Here is a 23982-nt window from a genome sequence, read left to right as displayed (position 1 = left end):
CCCCCCACACACACACACAAAGAGATCTTGACACTGACCTCCAACTAACTAAATGGGACCAACCCCTTTTACCACAACCTTCCATAAAAAAAAAACTCTGTTAACCCTCTCGAGTTTTCTATTCAATATCAGTCAGAATTTCGAAACAGAATAGAAAGTACAGAAGAATTGTGTGCATGGACTTGATTAAAGTATTTTACCCTTCCCAAGAAAAAATGGTCCTTTCCTGAGGTAAAAATCTGTTGTAGGGTGAGATTCGAATCTCTGACCGGTTTGTTTGGAACTTTTTCAACCTATCCCGAAACAAAGTTTTACAATTATGACCTAAGAGGCATTTCAAGATATCTGAAAGGCAAAAGGTCATTCCACATCAACCCAAGAACATGATAAGTGGCTNTTTAGCTAATAGCAATTTTTTTTTTTTTTTTTTTTTTTTTTTTTTTTTTTTTTTTTTTTTTTTTTAAGAAACACCTTTCATTTAAGAATGAACAAGTATAAAAGAGAACATTAAGCATTTGATTCGAGAAACCTACTGCAGAGTGCAGACCAACTAGAGAACATACAATGGCTATACGACGTGAATATTAATCCACCACCCTCCTATCAACTAGTACAGCTACAAGCAAAATATGTTTAATATCAGTCTTTTGTTGTATATAATACCTATCCCAGGTTCAGTTTTTTTTCCGTACTCAATGGGTTGAAGTTAATTCATATAGAAGAAAGTACAATGAGCTGATTTAATTCGTAAGTACAGTGGGCTGCTTTTAAACAGACCGCAAGTAGTGTGTTGTGTCATCAGAGTATGTTACCTCTATCCCATGGACAGCGTCTAGACAAGATCCAAACACAGCAAGTTCTTGGAGAAAGTTTCAACGGGGTCAAAACGTGTGGCACCCACTGTATATGCAACGTTATCCACTTAACCTATCAAAAGCATTAGCTACAATCAAATGGAAATTATATGAATTCTAGTTAAAAGTAAGAATTTATAATCCCTATACAACAACCTACCTATTCTACTTATGAGATCTCACATCGGTTGAAGAGGAGAACAAAACATTCTTTATAAGAGTGTAGAAACCTCTCCCTAGCATACGTGTTTTAAAAACTTTGTGGGGAAGCCCAAAAGGAAAAGCCCAATGAGGACAATATCTGCTAGCGGTGGGCTTGGGCTGTTACAATTTCATGGCGGGAAAGCTAATAGAAAAACTTTAACATTGTGTTATCTCCATCATAAGAGCTAGATGCGAAATTGACAGACCAAATCTCCCTTCAAAAGCCAATAGAAACAGCCATGTCAAGTCCTTTTTATGTCATTCATCATTCTGACATGATAAACAGAAAAGGGGGAAATGGAATAGCACAAGAAATGGTTTCAGAATTTCCCAACTGTCTTGGAGTGTCCAGTCCTCAAATCAAGCCTAGGTTAGTAGTTACAGAGAAATCAGTAAAAATTCTTCAACGTTGGACTTCTTTTCAAATAAATACATAGGAAGATAACACCTGCTCGCCATTTCACATTGGCAACAGATAAAGTATCGAGGTCACATGAATCACAGATGAATATCCATCATAGAAGCCTTTGTGTTTTTCCCGTCCTCGAAGAAACTCCATGGCTACAGTATTGAAAATCCTGCCAAATTCTGAAACCTTACATTGTACCATGGGGTCGATGTAGGGGGCAGATGGTAAGTTTCATCCCCTAAACCTTGGAGTTTCAACTACTCTGTTCAAGGTGACTGTGCCGTACTACACACCAAAGTGTGCCTGCAAATGAAATATGATGGCACCTTAAGTTTTAGCATATTCACGGCCAAGCATCAAGATTTAGTAAAAAGCCATGACCCTTTTTAATAACTGCGGATATGTTCCTTGATTAGTTCAGAAAGACTGTATTTGACGTGGCGTCTAAGAACTCATCAGACTGCTTGTTAACATCAAATAGAAAGTGAATCGCCCGTTCTCCTCTCTCTACAACAACGGACATTTTTTATTTTGACAGTACTTGAAACAATTCATATCTGAAAACATCAAGGTATCAGTACCAATAAACGGCCAATACCCGATGTCCAAGCTGTTCATAAAATGTTCTTGTTCACATATTTTCTTCAATCTCCACAATTTCCTCAGCATTCACATAAAGATCAAGTAAAGATTTAAATATGGGCGTTAATAAGACTGCAAGTATAAGAGTCAGGAGTACAACCATTCACCTTCATTGAGAGAAACATCTCCCTTACTTCATCATGCCTACCTGACTTGCACAAAGACTTAATAAAAGCACCATAAGTATAATTGTCAGGCTGTATACCCAACCTTAACATTGAATCAAAAAGCTTCTCAGCTTTATGAACTTTATTCATTCGAAAGTAGCTTTGGATAAGAGCATTGAAGGAAAAAGTATCGGGTTGTATACCGTGAAGTTGCATTTTTCTCAAGAGTTGAGTAGATCTAGCAACATTTCCAATCGCACAAAAGGAGCGTATCAATATATTATACGTGATAGCATTTGGAGTGACATCCCACTCGACCATTTCATTGAAACAACCAAAAGCATCTTCGTACTTGTGTGCTTGGCAGAGGCCATCAATTACTGAATTAAAAGTGAAGATATCCGGTCTAAAACGACATTCTAATAGCATTTCAAGAAATTCCTGAGCTTTGTCCATACCTCCATTTCTGCAATACCCACTAATAAGTGTATTAAAAGTTACAATATTTGGAGAAATGCCTTTAGACTGCAGATCCCTAAAGATTTCTGCTGCTCTGTCCATTAATTTGCCTTTGCAAAGGCAATCAATGACCATATTATATGAATAGTTGTTCGAAACAAGACCATCCTTTATTATTCGATCCATATATTTGTTTCCAATCTCCGTTTTCCCCGCCTTGTACAGAGCTTCAATAAGCGCAAGATATGTACTGAACCCTGGCTTGACACCTCTCTGTGTACAATTATCGAATATATCACAAGCTTCTTTCTGGTCTAGCTTATTTAATACACATGCCATAGTGACATTAAAGGTTGAACTATCCGGAACATAACCTTTCTTCCCCATTTTACTCAAAAACATAACAGCCTCACTGGCCATAGAATTATTTGAAAGGCAGTAAAGAATATTGTCACAGACCAATTGAGACACGCCTGGCTTCTTCTCGACAAAGTCCAATAAATATTCAAAAGCTTTATCCGGGGCACAACAACGAAATACTCCATGAACCAGGGATCTCATAGTTGCTGCATTTGGAACCACATTCCTCTCCTTCATTGTCTGTAAAACTCCAAAGGCTTCCTCAGCCCTCATGGCATTGAAAAATCCATCAATCAAGATCGTATACGTGAACACATTCGGAAAATATCCCAAGCCCTCCATTTGTTTCATCAAACGAAGTGCCTCATCCACCACCCCAAGCCTACAAACACCATGGATGAGAATGTTGTAAGTGAACCTATCAGGAACGCAGTTATGAGACGACATTTGCTGAAATTTTAAATAAGCCAAGTCCAGAGAATTGGACTTGATCAATGCATCAATTACAGCATTGTACAGTCTGGTGGTGGGATTAAGTCCCAGAAACGAAATTTGCCCAAATACTTCCACACAGTATTTTGCCAAACCCAATCTACCCCAACTTCCAAGTAATATACAAAGCAATTCCTGTGTCACTTTAAGACCAGACTCTTTAATTTGCTGAAGTAGATCAACTGACAATAACACCGGACGATCAGGACCTTCTCGATAAAGGTTGCGGCCAAGAACCCCTCGAATCGATTGTTTCTTTGCAAGTGAAGGGTCGATATTCGAAACCCAGATATAAAATCTTATAGCATTTAATGGGTTTTCTTGATTTTGCAAAATACTAACAACAAATTGAGGAGCCAAAACGAGCCTCTTCGCCTTAAACTCGTGGTTTAGCAATAGAAACCAGTCCTTGCTCAATAGAATCCTAGAAATATATGAATGATCAATTGGTTTAAGATTCAAACTATGTTCACGAGTGGGGTGCCGAATCAAGCTGGTATTCTCTAATTGACTAGTTAGTGGGTAAGGATTACCTCTTGAAGGCGCTTCAGTGTTGTTCAAGGGGTTGTGTTTTGAAGTTCTGTGGACTGTGTTCGAAGGGTTTCGTCTCCGATACTCGTTAATCGTGGAGTAAGCTTCTTGAGGTCGATTTCTTAGAACAGGCGTCGCCCTGAGACCCGAAGAATGAAGCCCCTTCATGGCCTTCTGGAGACTGAGCCGAGGCGCGCTGGTCACTTCGTTTTTATATATATATCGAACGGAACGAACTCTAAAACGGGATGGCTGGTTTTTACTCCAGAAGCAACATTTACCTAATCCGTACTCCGTAGCTGATAAAATATCAAGTTGAACTGAAAAAAAAAAAAAAAAATGCAATTACACTTTAAAATTATTTGTAAATTTTAAAAATAATAAAAATATTTGTTAATAATTTGTTTCAAAAATATCTTTTATACCTTTCTAAATTATTTTTAAAATATTTATGAGTTTTAAAAGTTTGGTTAATATCATTAATTTTTTTAAAAAAATTCAAAAATACTATCATATTTCAAAATATTATTAAATTTATTTTTTTAATGTAAAATTTATGCATGTTAATGCTATTTTAAAATTTTTATTAGTATTTTTTAAATAGAATTCTAATTGTATAGATACTCTTAAATTTTTTAAAAAGTAGATCGAGGTATTAATAAAAATTTGTAAAGTTGAATATTATTTTTGAAATAAAATAATAACAAATTTTCATTCAAAACTTTAAAAAATTTAATAAATTTAATGAATTCTTTTTAGATAGAAATATAAAATTTAAGAATACTTTTATTAATTTAGGGGTAAGATACCGTTTTGTCTCTCTCTAAACCCTCCAATTTTCTATCTCCGCAATCACCGACAAAATAATAAAAAAATAATAATAATAAAAAGGGTTGAAAACATATGAATTAAACAACGTTGGCTAAAGACAATTTGAAGTGACTCAAACAAATCTCAGTAGCAGTGAATCTGTATTAGAATAACAAAGTATTTGTATACTCTGTTTCTGCCCTGTAAAATACAATACATACTCAAAGTACCTACAGAAGCAGCGGCGGGGGCGGCGGCTCGTTCCAGTGGGGCTTCCACGCTTCCTTACAGCTTGCTGATCTTAACAGGCCCCATCTCCTTCGCCTTCGCTCTCAGCAGATTCTTTTGAATCTTCCCTGTTGCTGTTTTTGGCAGCTCCCCAAACACCACAGATTTCGGGACCCAGTAAGCTGGCATCCTCGCCTTGCAAAACTTCATGATGTCCTCACCCATTTCCCGCTCCTTATCCTTATCTATCTTCACCTTCAATCCCACAAAAGCGCAAGGGGATTCTCCCCACCGTTCGTCTGCTCTAGCTACAACAGACGCCTCCAGCACCGCCGGGTGCTGGTACAGCGTGTTCTCTATCTCCACACTGCTGATGTTCTCGCCTCCAGAAATGATGATGTCCTTTGATCTGTCTTTCACTTCTATGTAACCATCTGGGTGTTTCACGCCGAGATCGCCTGAGTGGAACCACCCATTTGCAAAGGCCTCTTCGTTTGCTTTCGGGTTCTTTAAGTAGCCTTTCATAACAGCGTTCCCACGCATTACGATCTCTCCGACAGTTTTTCCATCGCAAGGGACGGGTTGCATTGTTTGAGTGTTGACAACGTCTAACCCCTCCAATGCTATGTATCGTACGCCTTGACGAGCGTTCATTCGCGCTTGGGCTTCGAGAGGCAATTGGTCCCACTCTGGTTTCCATGCGCATACCGTGGAGGGACCATAGGTTTCCGATAGGCCATAGGTGTGAGTGACGCGGAAGCCCTTCTGGGACATTGCGTATAATACAGAAGGAGGTGGAGCAGCGCCTGCTGTCATTGCATGGACGACATGGGGAAGGGGAAGGATAGTGTCTTCTTTAGGGGCATTGACAATAGTGTTAAGAACCACAGGTGCTGCACAAAAGTGTGTTACTTTATGTTTGGCTATGGCTGAATAAACTGCCTTGGCTGTGACCTGTAACAACAACCAAAGGAAAAAGCTGCTTGCTATCAAGAAGAATCATAACATGACAGCATTTAGAAAACCACAAAAATATGAACAAGTGTTTTCGAGCATTTGAAAAGTTGTTCGATGATGAACCGTAAAAATTACGAGCGGCCTCAAAGAGGAGTTTCGAAAGAATGAATGAAAAAAACCTTCTTAATGTTTCCATTTTAGTTCAATCTATTGTCGTTAGGATTTAGCATACTAGGAACTATTCGATAAACGTAAAATGGTTCGAAAAGATTTCTTGTTAATACCTGTCGGAGGCATATACTTGTCCCACAGAAAGCAGCTAGTGCCCATGTGTAACACCAACCATTGCAATGGAACATTGGCAGGGTCCAAAGATAAATAGCTCCATCATTCATCCCCCACGCTAAGCCTACACTCAAAGACATGACATATGCCCCTCGGTGGCTCAAAACCACCCCTTTAGGACTTGAAGTTGTGCCAGACGTATAGCCAAGAGCAATGCTCTGCCACTCATCTTCTGGTGGTTTCCAAGCATACTCAGGATTGCCCGTTTCCAAGAATTTCTCGTATTCAATGGCCCCTTTCGATAAAGCATATTTCAGTGCGTCGGGATCACAGCTTTCATCACCAATTACAATTAGAAGTGGTGGCTTGTACTGCCCACGGCCTTTTTCAGCTAGGATATTCAAAGCTTCTTCTGCTAAGGGAAAAAACTCTTGATCCACCATAACAACTGCAGATGATGAGTGACCGAGAAGAAATGAAATTGTTTGTGCATTTAAACGAATATTAACACAATTCAGAACAGCTCCAGCCATGGGAACTCCAAAATGAGCTTCATAGATAGCCGGTATGTTTGGAGCAATTATTGCCACCTAAAAAATCAATCAATTTTCTTTCAGATAACATCAACAAATTCCCAAGACAACATATCGAAGAGATGTTAAAATAATGAATTTCCAAGATAACGTATTAGACAGATTAAAGAACCCCCGGAATTCCGCTCAGGAACTATTAAAGTAACGTAATCGACTTTGCTCTTAAAGCAGCGAGGCATAATTGGAATCCTATAGAACACGCGTGAAACGCAATCGACTCTTCGTGGTATCGTAATCCTATAGAATTTAATGAGATGAATTTCTGAAATAATCAACAAGAACACTGCCATTTCGAAGAACAATAGCCTGAAAAAAATCAGTGATCATATATTATGAGCCAACAAAAACTAGAAGATCCCAACCCCAAGCTTTATTGAGTGCGATTAACGCTTACAGCTTCTGGTTTTCCAAATCATAAAGTAAGCAAGCGTGACAAGGCTAAAACTCGACCAATAAATACTTCATCACTATATGCCATAAACGTATCACTCTTTAGAATCTATTCCGATAATTCTCCTGATCGAGTTGAGTTTTAAGACCAAAAAGGAAACCACACAAAAACCGATTAATCCAGCAATTACTTTCCACTCACCGAGTCCAACGATTCAACAACCACCACCGCCGCCAAATCCAAACAGACGAATTACACTCACAGACAGTTAACAAGATTTTAAAATGAAAAAAAAAAAAAAAAACAGAGAGCGAGTGAAAGTAATGAGAAGAACCGTATCTCCGGCGCCGATGGAGCGATTCGAAAGAGCAGAAGCCAAACGGCGACAGCGTTGGTAAGTCTGAAGCCAGTTGTAGCGGCGAGATCCATGGACAACCGATAATCTGGAAGGATGAACCAAGGCGGCTCTCTCGAGAAACCACAGCGGCGTTAAGGCGGTATAGTTGGCGTCGTTCTTCGGCAGATCGTCGATATCTCTGGCTCTAGCCATAACTCAGAAACAGAGTTCTCTCTCTCTGTATCTGTTTCTCTCCCTATAGATAAATGGCAGACGGAACCATGGGGATAGAAAAGCGGTGGATGAGAGGTATTTATAGCTCCAAAAGCCTGTAGAGAGAGAAGTCATCGGACGGCTGGAGAAGATACGTGAATTTGACTCTGTGATTGATCGGATTTTTCCTTTTCTGTCCATTTCGCCGTCTGTCTATTGCCCACCCGCCCAATCGTACTACACCAGAATCATCATGGATTTATAATGAAGTCTAACACATACATTAAAGCTTGTGCTCAAAGTGTACAATATCATACCACTCTAGAAAATGTGTTTATCTAACATGATATTAGAGTCATGCCCTAAACTTACTACAAACGAAAGAGGTGTTGATGACGAAAGTCCTGGAGAAATTCAAAATAGAGCTACCAGAGATTATGCTCAAAGTGGACAATATTATACCAAAGATTCTGTGTTCAACCTCAATCAAGACAGTATTTAATATATTGGAATATTTCTATATTAATAAACCATTTGTGAAATAGGTATATATTTATCAAAAATCACTTTTTATCTTAAATAATCTAATTGGAATAAACTAATTTTACTAAATAAACGAAAATAAGAAAAGAAAGTAATAAAGTTTTTTTAGTTCAATTATAAAGTTTAAAATTATTAAATTGTTGTTAATATTGCAATTAATTAAATTTTAATTGAAAATATTTTTAAAAAATCAAAATTACTTTTTGAGTGTATTTTTCTTTTTTTAGCTATTTTTCCTTTCTCTGCGTGGATAAAAATTGACGTGTTTATTGTTATTTGAGAAATGACAAAATGTTATGGAAAAGGAAAACAAATTTTAAATGAGAATTTTGATATAAATTAATATTCTTAAATTTTGAAAATATAAATCGATTTAATATATATTGTAATGGGTTAACCATGGTTAATAAATATTATTTAAACTCAATTTAATTTTAAATTTAAATAATTTTTATCAAATAATTAATCTAATTTTATCCAATCCCGCTATAAAAATATTTTAGTTGGGTTCAGCGAATTATTGGAATTTTTATGGTTAATATACTAAAATTACATTTTAAATATTTAAAAAATTATTGAGTTGTTGAAAAATAAATAATTTTAAAATAATTATTGAGTTAAGTTTTTTTTTTTTTGTAATATTAAGATTAAAGTTGGTTTGTTTTAACTCATAATTTAATAAAATCCATGAATTGAATTCATAAATTATTTATTTATTTATTTAAACTAAAAAAAATTAATTTTATTTCAATTATTTTTTCATAAAGTTATTTTTTTGAAATTCGCTTCTCCACCTTGAACTCACGGGTCATAATTTCCCTGGCAGATTCCAATAATTTAGTACCTTTATTTATATAACCATAATATTAATTTTAAATAAATATTTCGGGTATCCAAAAATATTCCATACAAAACCAAAAAGAAAACGGCTCTTCCTTTCCATTTAAATTTTATTAGAAAAAAAAAAAATAGCTTGGTTTTATGATTCAAATAATTCAAATTATCAAAATTATAAATTGATTTGATTTTTTATTTTTTCAATTTGAGTTAGATTTAATTCTTTTAAAATCGAGAAAAAAATTAGTTGGATTGATGGGTTCCAAGATAATCCCACGAACTCAAAATAGAGTAGACAACCTAATTCAACCCTCTATATAAAATAGAGTTAATATTTAATATTAGATTTCTTTATGAGATTTTAATTATTGATTTAACTTGTTATTAATTTAGTTTTTAAATATGATTAGAACGTTAATATTTACCTTTTAAAAAAAATCAAAATTAGAATATCATTTTCTATGACTTAATATTATTAAAAGAATCTTGTTAAAAAAATGAGAAATAAATCAATAATTAATTACGAATAACTCGATAAATTGATCCATTTGGGTTGGGTTATAAATTTTTTTTTCGATTTGGATTAAATTTTATTTTAAGAAAATAGAAAAATCCCGTCTATTTACAAGTTTACTATCTAAACCATACCCACATACCCGCACACTTTTAATATTATTATAAAAATTACAAATATTTGACATTTATAATAAATGTGACTTATGAAAATTGATATCTAAACTTTACAATATTATGATTATTAATATAACAATAATAAAATATTATATTATGGATAAGTATATAAAAAAAAAAAAAAAAAAATAGAGAGCCATTTAAATTCGAGTTGGATTATGAACTCTATCAAATTAAAAAAAAAAAAAAGTATTTTTAAAATTAAAAAAAATGCACGAAATAAATAATTCAGAGAATGAGATACCAAACCCACCTACATTCACACGACACCTCCCAAAGCCCAAAACCAAACACCGTTTGTTGTTCCTTGTAATCTTCGGAGTGGACGCCAATGATTGGAGGGAATTTTCACCCTCCAATATTACCACGTGCTATTATTTTTCCCACGTGCCTGCCATATTTCGTATGGATGGGACCCATAAGTCTATTATTTAATTTTAAAAGTTCAAGAATATTTTTAAAATGAGATATTTTTATTATTTAGTAAAAAAAATTTAAAAATTAAATCAAAATAAATATTTTCCATGAGTAAAGAAAGAGAAAAAAGAAAACTTGGCGCCGTAATAGTTCGGCCTGCACTGCCACAAAATTATAATTCTAAAAAAGAGGAGAGAGAAAGAGGGAGGAAGAGAGAGAGAGAGAGAGAGAGAGAGGGAGGGAGAGAGGGAGAGAGAGAGAGAGAGAGAGTTGGGAAGCTTCACACTGCTTCTTCCGTCGTCTACAGCTGTTTCTAGGGTTTTGTATCGATCCCTCTCCCCGTTCAAGTAGATTCTTCTCTTTCAGTTTCCTCTCATCTCTCCTCCTTCTCTGAACCGAATTTCTCCTTTCCCTATTCAATTCCCTCCAATTTGATACTCCGACTCAAGCTTTTACAATGGGCGGGCTGGATAGGTCACAGACCAGCTCCAATTCCATGCAGGTCAGCTTTCATATACTTAACTGATTAGCTTTACTTCGGCCTATGGCTATTCAACTTCAATTTTCTCGTTTTGGAGCTTGAGCTTGATCTTTCAGTATTTTAGTTTGGATGTTAGTTTATTGCTTCTGCTATTCTGCGTCGTGGAAGAATTTCATTTAATATGAACTACAAGTTTTTACTACGATTTAATTTGGGTTTTTTCTTTTCAGTGCTAGAGCTTTTTGTGTGCGGTTTGGATTGTTTTTGTGTGGGGAGATATGTTGGCACTTTCCAAAGTTTGTATTTTGCTTAATCAGGGTTTTGAGTAGCGTAATTAATTGTCGTTGGTTGAATTGTGTTTGCTATTTGTGGTAGTGAAGATGGGAGAGTGTTATAGTTGATGAATGCTTAGTTACGTTTTGTTTTCTTTTTCTTGGAGCATTTTTCCGTTGGAGGCATCAAAGGATATTCGGTTACGCAACGAACATTGGTTCCTGAAATTTCTCTTTAGAGATCCTCCTTTGGCAATAATGCGACAAATGTAGATGGCAATTGGGTTATTGTGATGCCAACATTTTCAATTTTAACCTTGTTAATATGTTGAGACAAATGACACTCTACCTTTACTCTTCCTCTTGCATTGCCTTTTGTAGCTCAACTCAGCTCTTCTTTCTTGGCTTAAGTTTTGTTATTCTTCTTTAGATTTGCGTTGTTTAGCTATAGTGGCCTGATACAACTTTACCGATCATTGCCTTGTTGTTCCTCTTTTTTTGTTTTGTTTTTTTTTTTTTTATAAAATACTGGGTGTCATATTTGATAACCCAGTATCAGGAGCCCATTCCCCCATGATATGAGTGTCATATTCCACATAAATTTTTAATTTTTCTTTTCATTATGAGGTGAAGAATGTGAGCCTAGGGTTTTAACTTGGGAAAGGAGCAAGTCGAGCCGTAATGGATATTTTGTTGTTTGGTTTGAAGATGATTGGGAAAATCAATGATCATTGAGTTCACACAAGTCTTCATCGTTGAAATCACTTGGATCTTTATGAAAATGTGTTGGTTGGATTCTTATGGAAGAGAGAAAAGGGAACGAGAAAGAAAAAAAGGATGGAGAGAGATGTTGAATTGATTGAATAATTATAATAATAATAATAATAATAATAATAATAATAATAATAATAATAAGAAGAAGAAGAAGAAGAAGAAGAAGAAGAAGATTATTTTATATTTTTTTCCCTGCATGTTTTTTCTTCTTGTTTTCTTTTGTTTTTTTTTAATCCTTACAAACTAGTTTATGCATAGTATGGAGTATAATTTGAGTTCAAGAAGATTCATTGTCCATAGTATACAGCATTTGGCTTCTTGGTGGGGTTCAGCCCATAGACTTCTTTTGTATTTATAGCCTCTCCTTGAATACTAGAAATTGGTTCTTTCTACCTCACCCTTAGGTTGTATGCTTTTATGGCCATTATACAATCCTCTCTGCTTCTTATAAAAAAAATTATGGATGTATATTTCAATTTGAAATGCGATATGGCCTTTTGGCGCATATATTCTAATGGTGAACATGTATTGTTGTTTTTTTTGTTCCTTTCAGTATTGTTGAGGTCTTATTGTCTAAGATGTCTGACTGTCGGGCACCTGATAAACAATTAGATAATAATTAATTAAAAATTTTGAAAACATTTTTTCAGCGTGTTAAGGTTTACCGGTTGAATGATGATGGCAAGTGGGATGACCAAGGAACAGGCCATGTCACTGTGGACTATATGGAGGTTTGTCTGACTTCTTGATCTGATTGATGTTAATAAAACAATGATGGGATTATACAGCTGCACTACATTTTCTCATAAAATTTGTAGTCATCAAAGAATCTTTCATTTGGCTTATTTAGTTTGTAACTTATATGTTATTATGATAGAGATCAGAGGAGTTGGGGCTGTTTGTCATTGATGAAGAAGACAACGAGACTTTACTTCTACATCGTATCAGCTCAGATGATATCTATCGGAAGCAAGAAGGTATTTCTAAATTTTTCCTTGAGTCGAGCTTGTTAGGCACAATATAAACCAATATTTAAATAATTTTGGTCATGGTTTGGAGGTTGTGGGCTATTGTCCCTTCCCCTGTTAGGAATATTATGTTTCTTCTTCATAAAGAAAAGAAAAACAAGAAGCAGACCAACATCAAGAGTCCAAGGGGCTATAGAGCTGAATGTAGAATACTAAATTTGAATAAATGTTTGAACTGCAGATACTATTATTTCATGGAGAGATCCAGAATATTCAACAGAGCTAGCACTTAGTTTTCAAGAGGCTACAGGATGCTCTTTCATTTGGTGATAACTAGCCTTCCCATTTTACTTTCTTTATATATATATTTTTTGCTTGAAGTTTGATTCTAATATGCTCCTTATTCAGGGATAATATCAGTAGCGTTCAAAGGAATCTCCAGTTTAGTACTCTTAGCAGTAAGTGTGTATTATCTTCATATCTAGCCTTTAGTTCTTGAAACTACTCTTTAGTTCATCTGCACATTGTAAAATCCCTACCATTTTACTTGATGAATATGTTAAGATCTTTTAAGTCACATTTATGTGCTCTTTGTATTAGAATTTTATATCTTCAAGGCCCTGAGATTTTTGAAGCTCCAGTAAGATTCAAACAGTTAGAATCACCACAATCTACATAATGGTCTCTAAGTTTTCTGAACTTGGATGTTATTTTTTGGGTTCTTCTACTTCCGTCTCTATGATGTCTGTCATGATGCTCTCTACCCTTCTCTACCTTCCAACCCTCACCTGTCAACCCCACTCATAATGGCTCCAAAACCTTGCTCACATAACTCACCGTTGCAGCATCTTGGAATTGCTTCAAAAGAACAATCTCCATCGATCACAAGACATTCTCCATTGTTTTTGATGGACTATAGTGGAGTCAGGTTAAGATAAATGAGACTACTTGATTTTTTTCCTTTAAAGTTCAGTCATATGGAACTCCCTTCTCTAGCTCTTATCCTCCCTCAAAACTTTGTTCGGCGAACCTTTCTTCTACAAGTTTCTCAAAGAACAAAGAGTTGAAGACTGTCATTTGGTTAAAAAACAATTGAGGAAGAAGAATGGCTTCTGTGTCGAATTCTCTTAACTGAGCTACCAAAAAAGCTATTAACGGTATCTGTCTGCATGTACCATTGGTTAAAACTTGAATATTTTTTTATTCCTAGTTTTCTTCTTCTTTTGTATTTTTGCAAATGTGCTTAATGTTGTATTGTTTGTTGGGAAATAATGTACAAAATATATTTCTTCTTCTATATGAGCATGAGGAATGATGATCTGACTTCTTTGTTGGTATTTGCAGATGAGACATTTCATAGTGTGACTAGTGAGCTAAGGGAGCTTCCTACTGTCGAGCTATCTACACTTCCGCTAATACTTAAGGTGTTGGCATATGTTTCGATTGCCTTTCTTTCTTTCCCATATCTCTTCTTTATTGCAGTGCATGCATTGTGGTTGAGGGTTATATATGTTTTGAACTAGAAGCAAAACCTTTCCTTGGGGATTCTAAATATTGTAAATAAAAACAACCATTTAGATGTATTGTCATATTACAGTTCAATAACTAATGTGTACAATCCTTTAGTTTAACATATCAATACTTGTTTTGTAGACTGTGGTTGAGAGTGGAATTGCAGATCAAATGAGGTTGACAGAACTCTTATTGAATGATGTAAGAGCTTGAACTTTGTGGATTTGGTACTTTTGGCTGTTAGTTCATGTCATTTTGAAGAGCAGCATGTTGGCGGTAAGAAAGCTGCCTGGTCTAGGTGTGGTGTTTGGTAGATTCTGAAAGATCTTTTTGATAAGTTTCTCTATAATTTCTTAATAGGATTGAGTGGAAGTCTGTAGTTTTGGTTTACTTATCTCTGGAATTGTACTCCAAAATGTTTGGTTTTTACTCCCTTCTTTAATTGCTTCTGATTGGAAAGCCTATTTTTTTAAAAATAAAATTCTTAATGAAGTGTATTGTTAATCAAAATCACATTAGCTGCATCTGTTGTTGGGATTAAGTCTGTGATTTTTCATAACCTATGTTAATGAGTTGCATGTTTGGATGCCTAATTATTTTGATAGGCTTGCGACTGATAACCAGGAACAGTTCTTGAAATTCCCTTTGACCATACTCACTATAAAATTTTTCCCGTGAGGCCACCCTTATTTAGCAGAAGGAATTAATATGAGATTTGTGAAAATAGAATTTCTTATCCTCCTTAGCCCTACACCGTTCTTTCTTTTTGTTGGGTCGATGAATTTTCTTTTTGGGTTTCAAGTTACTAGATTAGTTTCTGTTTAGTATTGTGAAATTTGTCTATCTAAAAACTTATTGTCATAATGCAGCGAGATTTTTTCAGAAAGCTGATGAACCTTTTCCGAATCTGTGAGGATTTGGAAAATTCCGATGGTCTTTACATGATATTTAAAATAGTTAGAGGAATTGGTCAGTACTTTTTCCTTCTCTTTGTTACCATGGACTCATGTGGTGCTGGTACTGATAAAATTTATTTTGTTTTCTTCCTACTTTTTAGTTTTACTCAACAGTCCGCAAATCTTCGAGAAAATATTCCACGACGATCTTATTATGGATATTATCGGTTCTCTTGAGTGTAAGTTCTGTGTTTAAAACAATCTTGAATGAATTTGCATAGTTCAAGTTGGTCTGTTGTGGTCTATAATGTATTTGGATATGTCATGGTTGTCATTTAATTAACCACCCTTGTTCAGTAGTTTTGTATGCTTCCTGATCTTCAGACCATTCTGCCCCTTTTTGTTGTAAATGATTTATTATGATATTTTCTGGTTGTATCTTAATATCTTCATGTTTATAATTTTTCATATGTCCTTTGATTTTGTTTACATAGGATTGGCTGAGTTTCTAATGAAACTTAGTTTCTTGAGGTTTTTCTATGCAAAACCTTTTGTTTTATTTTACTTTTTTCTTTCCAATGTCAAATATTTTATTGGTGTTTTTGGGCGATTAAGCTTGTGGTGGATTTTGCTTCACTTGCTCAGTTTTGTTGGAATGGGGCACTGTCCTTCAAGTTATATATATCTTCGAAATGATTTTTTTTGGTCTGTCATCAAATACTCGGAGAATAAGAAATTTTGGCTGTGCTCTGATTTTTTAGAACATTCCTATTAATTTGTTTTGTATGTGTTCTTTCTACTTTTTATATTCATTGTTGCTCTATTTTATCGCGTTCAATTTTAGGTAGACCTTGTGGTACCAGGCAATTTCTCTTAAGCTTTTCTTAGTTATCCTATCACGAGGATCCCACTCATTATAATGTGGTTTCAATTTATTCATGTACCCTTCCTTTACTTGGGTGTTACATGTCCATCAGCTTCTGTGTTGGTTCGTCCTCAAACTACATCTTACTGAGAGAGGCACCACTCTGTTACCATTTGTTATGACTCATGCTTAGGATTCAGATCAAGATTCGGAATTCAGATTTGGCACCTAATGGCCCCGTCATTCCCTTGCCTCCCTTGTGACATAGTTGCATTACCTACATTCATTGCTTCTTAAGGTTGAATTAAGAGTGAAAACTATCCTCACAGACCAACATGAGTCCTTCCAGCATGCTTTGTTCTCACTTACATGTATCTTAGGAAAATTCTTAGGAGGTCACCCAACATAGAATTGTTTCAAGTAAAGCACGCTTAACCATGAAATTCGATTAAGTCACTGAAAGGGAAGATGCACCCGGTTGGTATAGGTAGTGACTTCAATTCTTTTAAGCCTTTCTTAACTATCCCATCCTCAGGATCCCTCTCATTCAAATGTGGTCTCAGTTTATTCATTTACCCCTCCTTTACTTGGGTGTCACTTGCCCACCGGCTTCTGCATTGGTTCGTCCCTGAACTACATCTTACTAAGAGGGATATTGCTCTACCATTTGCCACGACCCATGTCCAGGATTCATATCAAGATTTGGAATCCGGATTTGGTACCTGATGGCCTCAACATTCTTTCGCATCCCCTGTGGTATGGTCACGTTACCTATGTTCCTTGCTTTTTAAGAGTGAAGACTATTTCCACATACGAATACAAGTCCTTCTAGTATGCTTTTTGCTTACTCACATGCATCCCGGAAAAATTCTTGGGAGGTCACCAAACATAGAATTGCTTCAAGTAAAGCATGCTCAACCATAGAGTTCGTATGATTGAGCTACCGAAAAGGAAGGTGCACTTTGTTGATATAGGTAATGATGTTCAATTCTTTTAAGTCTTCCTTAGCTATCCTATCCTCAGGATCCTTCACATTTGGATGTGGTCTTGGTTCATTCATGTTTCCCTCCTTTACTCGGATGTTACATTTTCTCTTCATTTGCCAATGAAAAGTGAGTTTTCATTCACAAATAGAATTTTTGCAGTTCCCTTCTTTAACTTATAACCGGAGACTTCTATCCCAATATCTTTCACTCACTTAAAAGAAGCTTATACCTCCCTTTAAACCCAACTCTTTCTTCCTCTAAGATTCACTAAGATTACCGTCATCTTGGCACTAGATTTCTACAGGAGTATCCTAATTTTTTCTTAAAATGAAACCTTCCTTTCACTTTCCCAGCCCGCCAAAGAGGTAAGGAGATTTTGAAGCAAAAAATATTGTTACCTCATATTCTCAAACTGGACCCAATTAGAGAAGAGGATACGAAGGAAAAATTAGTAGTAATTCCAGGGGTTAAAGACCATAATTGCATCAAACTCGTCCAACAACTCTTTCTGAAATTGGAGTATCAAGTAGTTTTCATTATTTTCTCGTATCTTAACGTGGAGATCACTGAAGACATTAGAGACCATTTCGTATTTTAGCCATCGTTATTGTGGTAGTTGATATGGATTTAGTTATTGGTCTACTGCTATTCATATACACCTTGGAACATTTGGTTCTCTACTTTGGGACTCCTTGCCTGAAAAATATTGCTGTAATTGCTATGAATAGCTATTTGCAGACTGTCCTGTGCTGTTTTTGTTATCTTGCTCTTGGTAGATCTGCGGCTCTGTTGTTATGTCTAACAGTGGAGTCCATGCAATTTTTGAATGAGAAATAAATGATCGTTACATTTGTTCAGTCCGCTGGTCTCATTCTAACTGATAAAATTTAGTCAAGATAATGTTAAGACATTCCTTCAGTACAATTTTGTAAGCCAACATTGGTGGACTTTTCATGTTATCTAACAATGAAATAACTGTTTCTCTAAAAAAAAAAAAAAAAAATATGGTTTATTTGTCATTTACTAATATTTGATCAATTTTTTATAATGTACGGTGCAGACGATCCCGAGGTTCCACATACTCAGCAATTTCGTAATTTCTTGAAAGAGCATGTTGTATTTAAGGAGGTAAATATTACCTACGTGTTATTTTCGTTTAGTGAGGAACATCTGGAGGGGTGCATGACACAATTTGGAACTTAGTTCTCAAACTTACCTTCATCTATTTGCAATCAAATCTTGTAGGCTATTCGCATTAAGAGCCCCGCAATTCTGTCAAAAATACACCAGACATATAGAGTTGGTTATTTAAAGGTACAGTCATTGACGTCTGAACTTTATCTTTGCCTGCCTCTTTTGTCATTGAATGCTAACCCATCTATTTCAGGATGTTGTTTTGGCACGAATGTTGGATGACTCCGTGGTTGCTAATCTGAATTCCATAATTCATGCCAACAATGTGCTTGTAAGATTTAGAATGTTGACCAAGCTTAATTGACCTTTATACTGTCGTTCTCTGAAGGTGGTCTTCTGTTGCAGGTTGTTACTTCTTTGAAGGACGACAGTACCTTTATTCAGGAATTGTTTGCTAGGTTGAGATCACCCTCCACACCTGACGACTCAAAAAAGGACTTGGTGAGTATTGGTTACATTAAGTATATATGCACTTTTTTGTAGCTGTATGATTATATATCCCATTCTGCATTAATGTTTCGATGGATTCTCTGGCCTGGATTTGTAATATGTTATTCATTCTTGATACTGCATACTGTGAATTCTTCTCCACAATGGATTACCTCTCCTTCCTCATAGTTCCCTAATTCATGAACTTGGTTTTTATCTCCTTCGAAGAAAAGTTTTGATATGTCATTACTGCTTCAGGTTTATTTTCTGCACGAGTTTTGTAGCGTAAGCAAAAGCCTCCAAATGGCAATGCAGCTTCGGTTGTTCAGGTAAATAATTGAATTTTAATGTGAAAGTATATGTTACCTATTGGTTTCATTGAACTTACTTAAGTAGAGATGTATAGATGGACTAAACATGTTTTGGCCCAAATGAGGCCTGCCACAGGCATACTCCATCCATTTGATACCGTTCCAATCATGATTGATTTTTAAACTCCAATATTATAAGTTTATTGACTATTTTATCTTAAACTCCAATTTCTACAGGGACCTTATGAATGAAGGTATCTTTGACATCATTACGGATGTCTTACAGAGTCCAGACAAAAAGCTTGTCTTAACAGGGTGAGTACTGGAATGACATAATTTAACCTTCCTATTGTCTTGCATTTAGTTCTTAGTCCACCATTATTTTTCTTGTTCCCCCATTAAAAATATTGGTTTATGAATGCAGGACAGATATCCTCATTCTTTTCTTGAATCAGGATCCAAATCTTTTGCGTACTCATGTTGCTCGACAGGAAGGATTTCCACTGTTTGGACTTCTGGTATGCACAATCAATTTTTTTCTTCTCACTTTAGTGTGTGTAGACAAAATTTAAGAGAACTCAAAATATGAGAGCAATCTTGATTGGAAATTTAGTTGCTGACATTTGTTGTCAAAGTAGTGGGAAACATTAGTTGTCAAAGATATTCTTTATCAAGAGTTCCACTCGTTTAACTCTGGATAAAAAAACAGGGTATCAAGAGTTTTATTTTTCTTATGGAAAGAATTTTCCTTTAACTTGGTGAAGATTCTGAATCAAGTTTGTGTCTCTGCTGCTCTTGAAGTTCTTTAATCATCTGTTTATCAAGGATTGGAGTTTTCTGCTTCATTGGAAATCTTGATTTAGTCAATATAATCTTTTAGTTTAAGTGTATACAGGTTGTGTGATTAAGCATGAATGGTGATATTGCTTTTCTATAGATCAAATAATTTTTTCCATGAAGCACAAACACTCTATTTTAGGCCAAGTATCCATATCGGACATTTGTTAGACACGGATATGTCCTGACACGCTCTGGACACATTACAACATGCCAAATTACATATTCATTATTTATTAATTCTCTTTTAGTTTTAGACACACATTAGACATGCCACAGATATGCTTTGGGTGACATGCACTGCCAGTTTCAATTAATTAAGCTTGTCGCTGCTATTACAACTTGTTTAATTGCAGATTAAAGGTATGGTAACAGATTTTGGGGACAACATGCACTGCCAGTTTCTTGAAATTCTTCGCAATCTATTGGATACCTATGCATTACCTGGAGTCCAGGTGCCTTTTTAACTTTTTCTCCCAGTAAAATCTATGCAATTTTATTTTAACACTAGTATAATTGACTTATGTTTAGAAAGTCCCGTCATTGTTCTTTTCAGTTTTCAATACTACAAGGAAGTATCAGGGCATCTCGATACAAATGTCTGTTGCTGCTTTATGATATCTTGCCTTTTAAACTTCTTCAGTTCTTTTTCTTTTAATGACAACAGATATATTATGCCTGCATTTTGAGTGGCAACACATTTGAGTTTATTTACGCAGGTGTAACATTTTGAATGCTGATTTCTATTTTCTTATATTTCTGCTGAAATCTTGGAAAAACTTGTCAGTAAAACTTTCATGTAAGAAGCGATTATTATTTTCTTGTTTCCTCTCTCTTTTTCTTTTGCAATTGCTTCAATCGTATTCTCTCTCATTTGTCATGAAATATGCTACTGTTCTTATTTGCAGAGAGATACAATTGTTGAGATTTTCTATGAGAAGCATTTGGGCCAATTAATAGACATCATAACAGCATCATGTCCTACAGAAGGTTTGCAATCAGGCAAGAACATTGAAGACGCCGATGGAAGACTGGGAGATACGAATGGCGTGAAGCCTGAGATTCTGTCGAATATATGCGAATTACTTTGCTTTTGTGTGCTTCAACACCCTTATAGAATAAAGTAATTTTTGTGCCCTATTCATGTGCAAGTACCGGAATTGAATTTCCTCTACCATCTATTTATATGTATTTTTAAGACTGTGGCTTATTTTCTTATTCTTGTATTGCAGGTCTAATTTTCTCCAAAATAATATCATAGATAAAGTGGTGTTGTTAACACAACGGAAGGAAAAGTACTTGGTTGTTGCTGCAGTTCGATTTATTCGTACTGTTCTTTCGCGCCATGTAAGTGTAGATGTGTAATTATGAAACCAATAGAGTTGCTAATGCCCTGTGTTCAGTAACCATTTTGGTTTTTTGTTTTTTATTTTTGAAAATAAAGCTTATAAACACTTCGCTTGTTGTTTTTTCTAGTAATTCTTGTAGTTGTTTCTTAAACTTCTAGTATAGTTCTTTTGGTATTGTCCTCTTTTTCCCCCACCTCTCTTCCAGTGGGCAGTTCATTACTATTTACCATGGACAATCTATCTAAATCTTTTACTTGGTTAATTTACAGGATGAACATCTGATAAGTTATTTCGTCAAGAATAACACTCTCAAACCTATCATAGATGTATTTGTTGCTAATGGAAGTCGGTATAATCTGCTAAATTCTGCTGTTTTAGAACTTCTCGAGTATATAAAGAAGGTACATGCCCGCCCTCCTTCATCTCTCTTTTTCTGGAATTCAGTTGTCTTTTTAAGGGCCAAATATTTAAGCCAGTATATGATGCAGGAAAATTTGAAGTTATTGGTTATACATATAATTGATTCCTTCTGGAATCAGTTGTCCCGATTTGAAAATTTGTCTTCCATTCAAGCTTTAAAAGTTAAATATGATCAGGTAAATTACTATCCTGCTTGAGTGGCTCCATCTTCAATTTATTTCAAATTCTTTTTTTCCCCGCCTGATATCTTTGCTTGCAGTGCCTTGAAAATTGTGAAATGAAAGGCACTTTGAACACATCAGATCCTCGAAAAAGAAATGACGAGCGTGCTCCTGAGAAAGAAGAGGATGACTATTTCAATGGGGACAGGTACACAATTTTCTTGATCTCACAAACAGTTGTAACGTTTCTATCAGGATCTTGTTGTTGTTATTAACGTATCTCATTTCAGTGATGAAGATGATACTGCATCTGCATCTGTTGCTCGAAAACAGAACGAACAATCTCAACCTGGTTTATCCAATGGTGTTACTACAAATTGCCCACCAGTAAGGTATTGTCATTCTATCTCATTTTGAAAAAAGAACAAAAAAAAAAAAAGACTTTTATGTGATACTACCTCAAGCACTTTTGGAAGAAGCCCAAAGAAATAGCTTTTAAGCACTTTACGTTCTATTCTCTACACTTACAGCAATTCTATCTTTTCAGTCTTAGGTCAGGTGGTCTAGTTGATTACGAGGACGATGAAGACGATGAAGACTACAGACCACCCCAGAGAAAACAACCCGACACTTCAGACAAAGACATTGAAATAATGGAAGTCCTCTGGCATAAGCGGAAGTTGGCTCCTCAAGAGGAACCTGAGATAGTTAAGAAGCAACGACTGGTTAGGAAGCACAAGCCAAAAGATGGTGTACTTGCTTCCTTGTGTACCACACTGAGTCAGGCCGTCTTACCTGGTAAGAAGACAACAAACGCTACCGAAACTAGTTCGTGCATGCCTTATGAGAACAAAAGCTCAGTCGAAGAAAGTCATGAGACAAATCATGCTATTCCTAGCAGCTCTTCTGATGGCAGTAGCAGCAATTCTGATGAGGAAAATCGCAGGGAAAACAAATCTACAGCTTCTAAAGGTTACTCCAACAGTAGTGTCTTGCATGTTACTTCGGAAAACCAACAATTGGGCGGGGACGACTATCCATTGATACCAACAAAATCATCGCCCGAAATGACTGTGAACGGATCGATAAGTTAGTATTAGCATCATTCCTCTATCTGGTGCCTGCCAAATTATTATGATCTTCGACTCATGGATGCACTTGGTGGTGGGACTACTTGGTTCTGAGATTACACGAAAATCAGTCAACACGCTCCCTGAATGAAAGTGAATCAATGGAATGGGAATATAATTGGTTTCAAAGCTTTCGGTTTCAGTCGAAGATGAGGACGTCTTACTGTATAGTGCGACCGAGCGGTACTCGCTCAAGTTTACCTCTAGCATGTTTACTCTGTAAAACATTTGGCCATATTAATTTTGCTGGCTAGCATTGTCACCCTCGCTTCTCCATCTCTATTTACTCTCCTTGTCACTCTCCCTACTCCACTCCCCTCCCTTGGGGCATAAAATAGCTTCTTATAATTTAGTTTGATTCAGATTTTGAACTCTTTTAGAAAAAGGGCATAAAATTTTGCCCCATATCACTCTCTTTTAGTTTAGGGGATTTAGTTCTTAAAGGTAGCTATGAATATACACATAGTCGTTTGTTCTCATTTATCTTAACTGTAAATTAAAGTTTAGATGAGATAACTGGTTAATTCTGCTTATGATTGAAGTTGCTTCCTCTCATTTTATTGAACTTTGTTAATGAGCTGAACAGATAAAGGGTAACGAACGAGATCAGAATGTTACAGCGAGGCTAGCAAATGTTCGTTGTTCAATATCTTGGTTTCTCAACAGCAAGTTCATGTCCTCGTGGATTTTAGGTAAGCCCGTCTTGCTAAATATTTAGACGCCATAGATGATCAGCCATATTCTGTGTTCTTAGGTCTTAAGCTTGTAAAACATTACACTATTTGTGTGTAGCGTTGTCTTTGTGATTCTAGAATCATTAATGATCGGTGCATCTATTGACTCATTTTTTAGCTCTTTTGAAAATATTTAGAATGTTAGTTTTTTTTTCATGTATTACAAGACGGGTGGTGATTGAAGAAGACGACGACGACGACGACAAATAAATATTATAACTAACGACACAATCATGAGTAGAAGAGGGATAAAAAAAGCGTGTTCACGAGTTATAGTGGTTCAATCGAACGATGATCTACACCT

The 23982-nt window shown here is 35.6% G+C and overlaps 3 protein-coding genes and 1 long non-coding RNA gene across 8 annotated transcripts in view; 1 reads left to right on the top strand and 3 right to left on the bottom strand.

Annotated features, from left to right (window-relative positions):
- Window positions 1-1053, bottom strand: part of LOC111441790 — a 3014-nt gene extending 1961 nt beyond the window's left edge. Inside the window, exons 1-2 of one of the 2 annotated variants that reach the window (XR_002710228.1) lie at window positions 1015-1053; window positions 813-927 (exon numbers count right to left, since the gene is read on the bottom strand). This is a non-coding gene — a long non-coding RNA (uncharacterized LOC111441790). Of the gene's footprint in view, window positions 1-812 lie in introns of both variants that reach the window. The other variant, XR_002710227.1, reaches the window with a different exon arrangement.
- Window positions 1054-1337: 284 nt separating this feature from the next.
- On the bottom strand, window positions 1338-4284 carry LOC111441755 (putative pentatricopeptide repeat-containing protein At3g16890, mitochondrial). Its single transcript, XM_023078857.1, has one exon. It carries the CDS (start codon window positions 4224-4226, stop codon window positions 2160-2162), a length of 2067 nt encoding a protein of 688 aa, XP_022934625.1. The 5' UTR covers window positions 4227-4284; the 3' UTR covers window positions 1338-2159.
- Window positions 4285-4944: 660 nt separating this feature from the next.
- LOC111441765 (acetate/butyrate--CoA ligase AAE7, peroxisomal-like) lies at window positions 4945-8025 on the bottom strand. Its single transcript, XM_023078865.1, has 3 exons — window positions 7657-8025; window positions 6338-6928; window positions 4945-6050 (listed from the first exon to the last, which is right to left on the bottom strand). The coding sequence occupies exons 1-3, from the start codon at window positions 7870-7872 to the stop codon at window positions 5154-5156; spliced, it is 1704 nt and encodes a 567-aa protein (XP_022934633.1). The 5' UTR covers window positions 7873-8025; the 3' UTR covers window positions 4945-5153.
- A 2534-nt stretch (window positions 8026-10559) lies between these two features.
- Window positions 10560-23423, top strand: LOC111445232 (serine/threonine-protein phosphatase 4 regulatory subunit 3-like). 4 transcript variants are annotated; one of them, XM_023083498.1, is made up of 24 exons: window positions 10564-10861; window positions 12537-12617; window positions 12764-12863; window positions 13096-13180; window positions 13263-13312; window positions 14199-14278; window positions 14508-14567; window positions 15236-15335; window positions 15424-15501; window positions 18174-18241; window positions 18359-18427; window positions 18501-18578; window positions 18653-18748; window positions 18995-19065; window positions 19285-19362; window positions 19472-19565; window positions 20241-20339; window positions 20793-21007; window positions 21117-21231; window positions 21503-21634; window positions 21722-21829; window positions 21913-22022; window positions 22105-22206; window positions 22362-23423. In XM_023083498.1, the coding sequence occupies exons 1-24, from the start codon at window positions 10817-10819 to the stop codon at window positions 22906-22908; spliced, it is 2661 nt and encodes an 886-aa protein (XP_022939266.1). In that variant the 5' UTR covers window positions 10564-10816; the 3' UTR covers window positions 22909-23423. The 4 variants fall into 4 exon arrangements, 3 of the variants coding, with proteins under 3 accessions (XP_022939286.1, XP_022939266.1, XP_022939274.1); XR_002710801.1 differs by lacking the exons at window positions 21117-21231; window positions 21503-21634; window positions 21722-21829; ... (1 more) ...; window positions 22105-22206; window positions 22362-23423 and adding an exon at window positions 20604-20683 and having other exon boundaries at window positions 10560-10861; window positions 20793-20881; XM_023083506.1 differs by lacking the exons at window positions 10564-10861; window positions 12537-12617; window positions 12764-12863; ... (1 more) ...; window positions 13263-13312; window positions 14199-14278 and having other exon boundaries at window positions 14528-14642.
- The last annotated feature ends 559 nt before the right edge of the window (window positions 23424-23982 follow it).

This window comes from Cucurbita moschata, unplaced genomic scaffold, assembly GCF_002738365.1.
Source record: "Cucurbita moschata cultivar Rifu unplaced genomic scaffold, Cmos_1.0 Cmo_Scf00001, whole genome shotgun sequence".
Lineage (NCBI taxonomy): Eukaryota > Viridiplantae > Streptophyta > Magnoliopsida > Cucurbitales > Cucurbitaceae > Cucurbita > Cucurbita moschata.
Note: the sequence above shows the minus strand (reverse complement) of the source record. Positions and strands in the feature narration are given on the sequence as shown.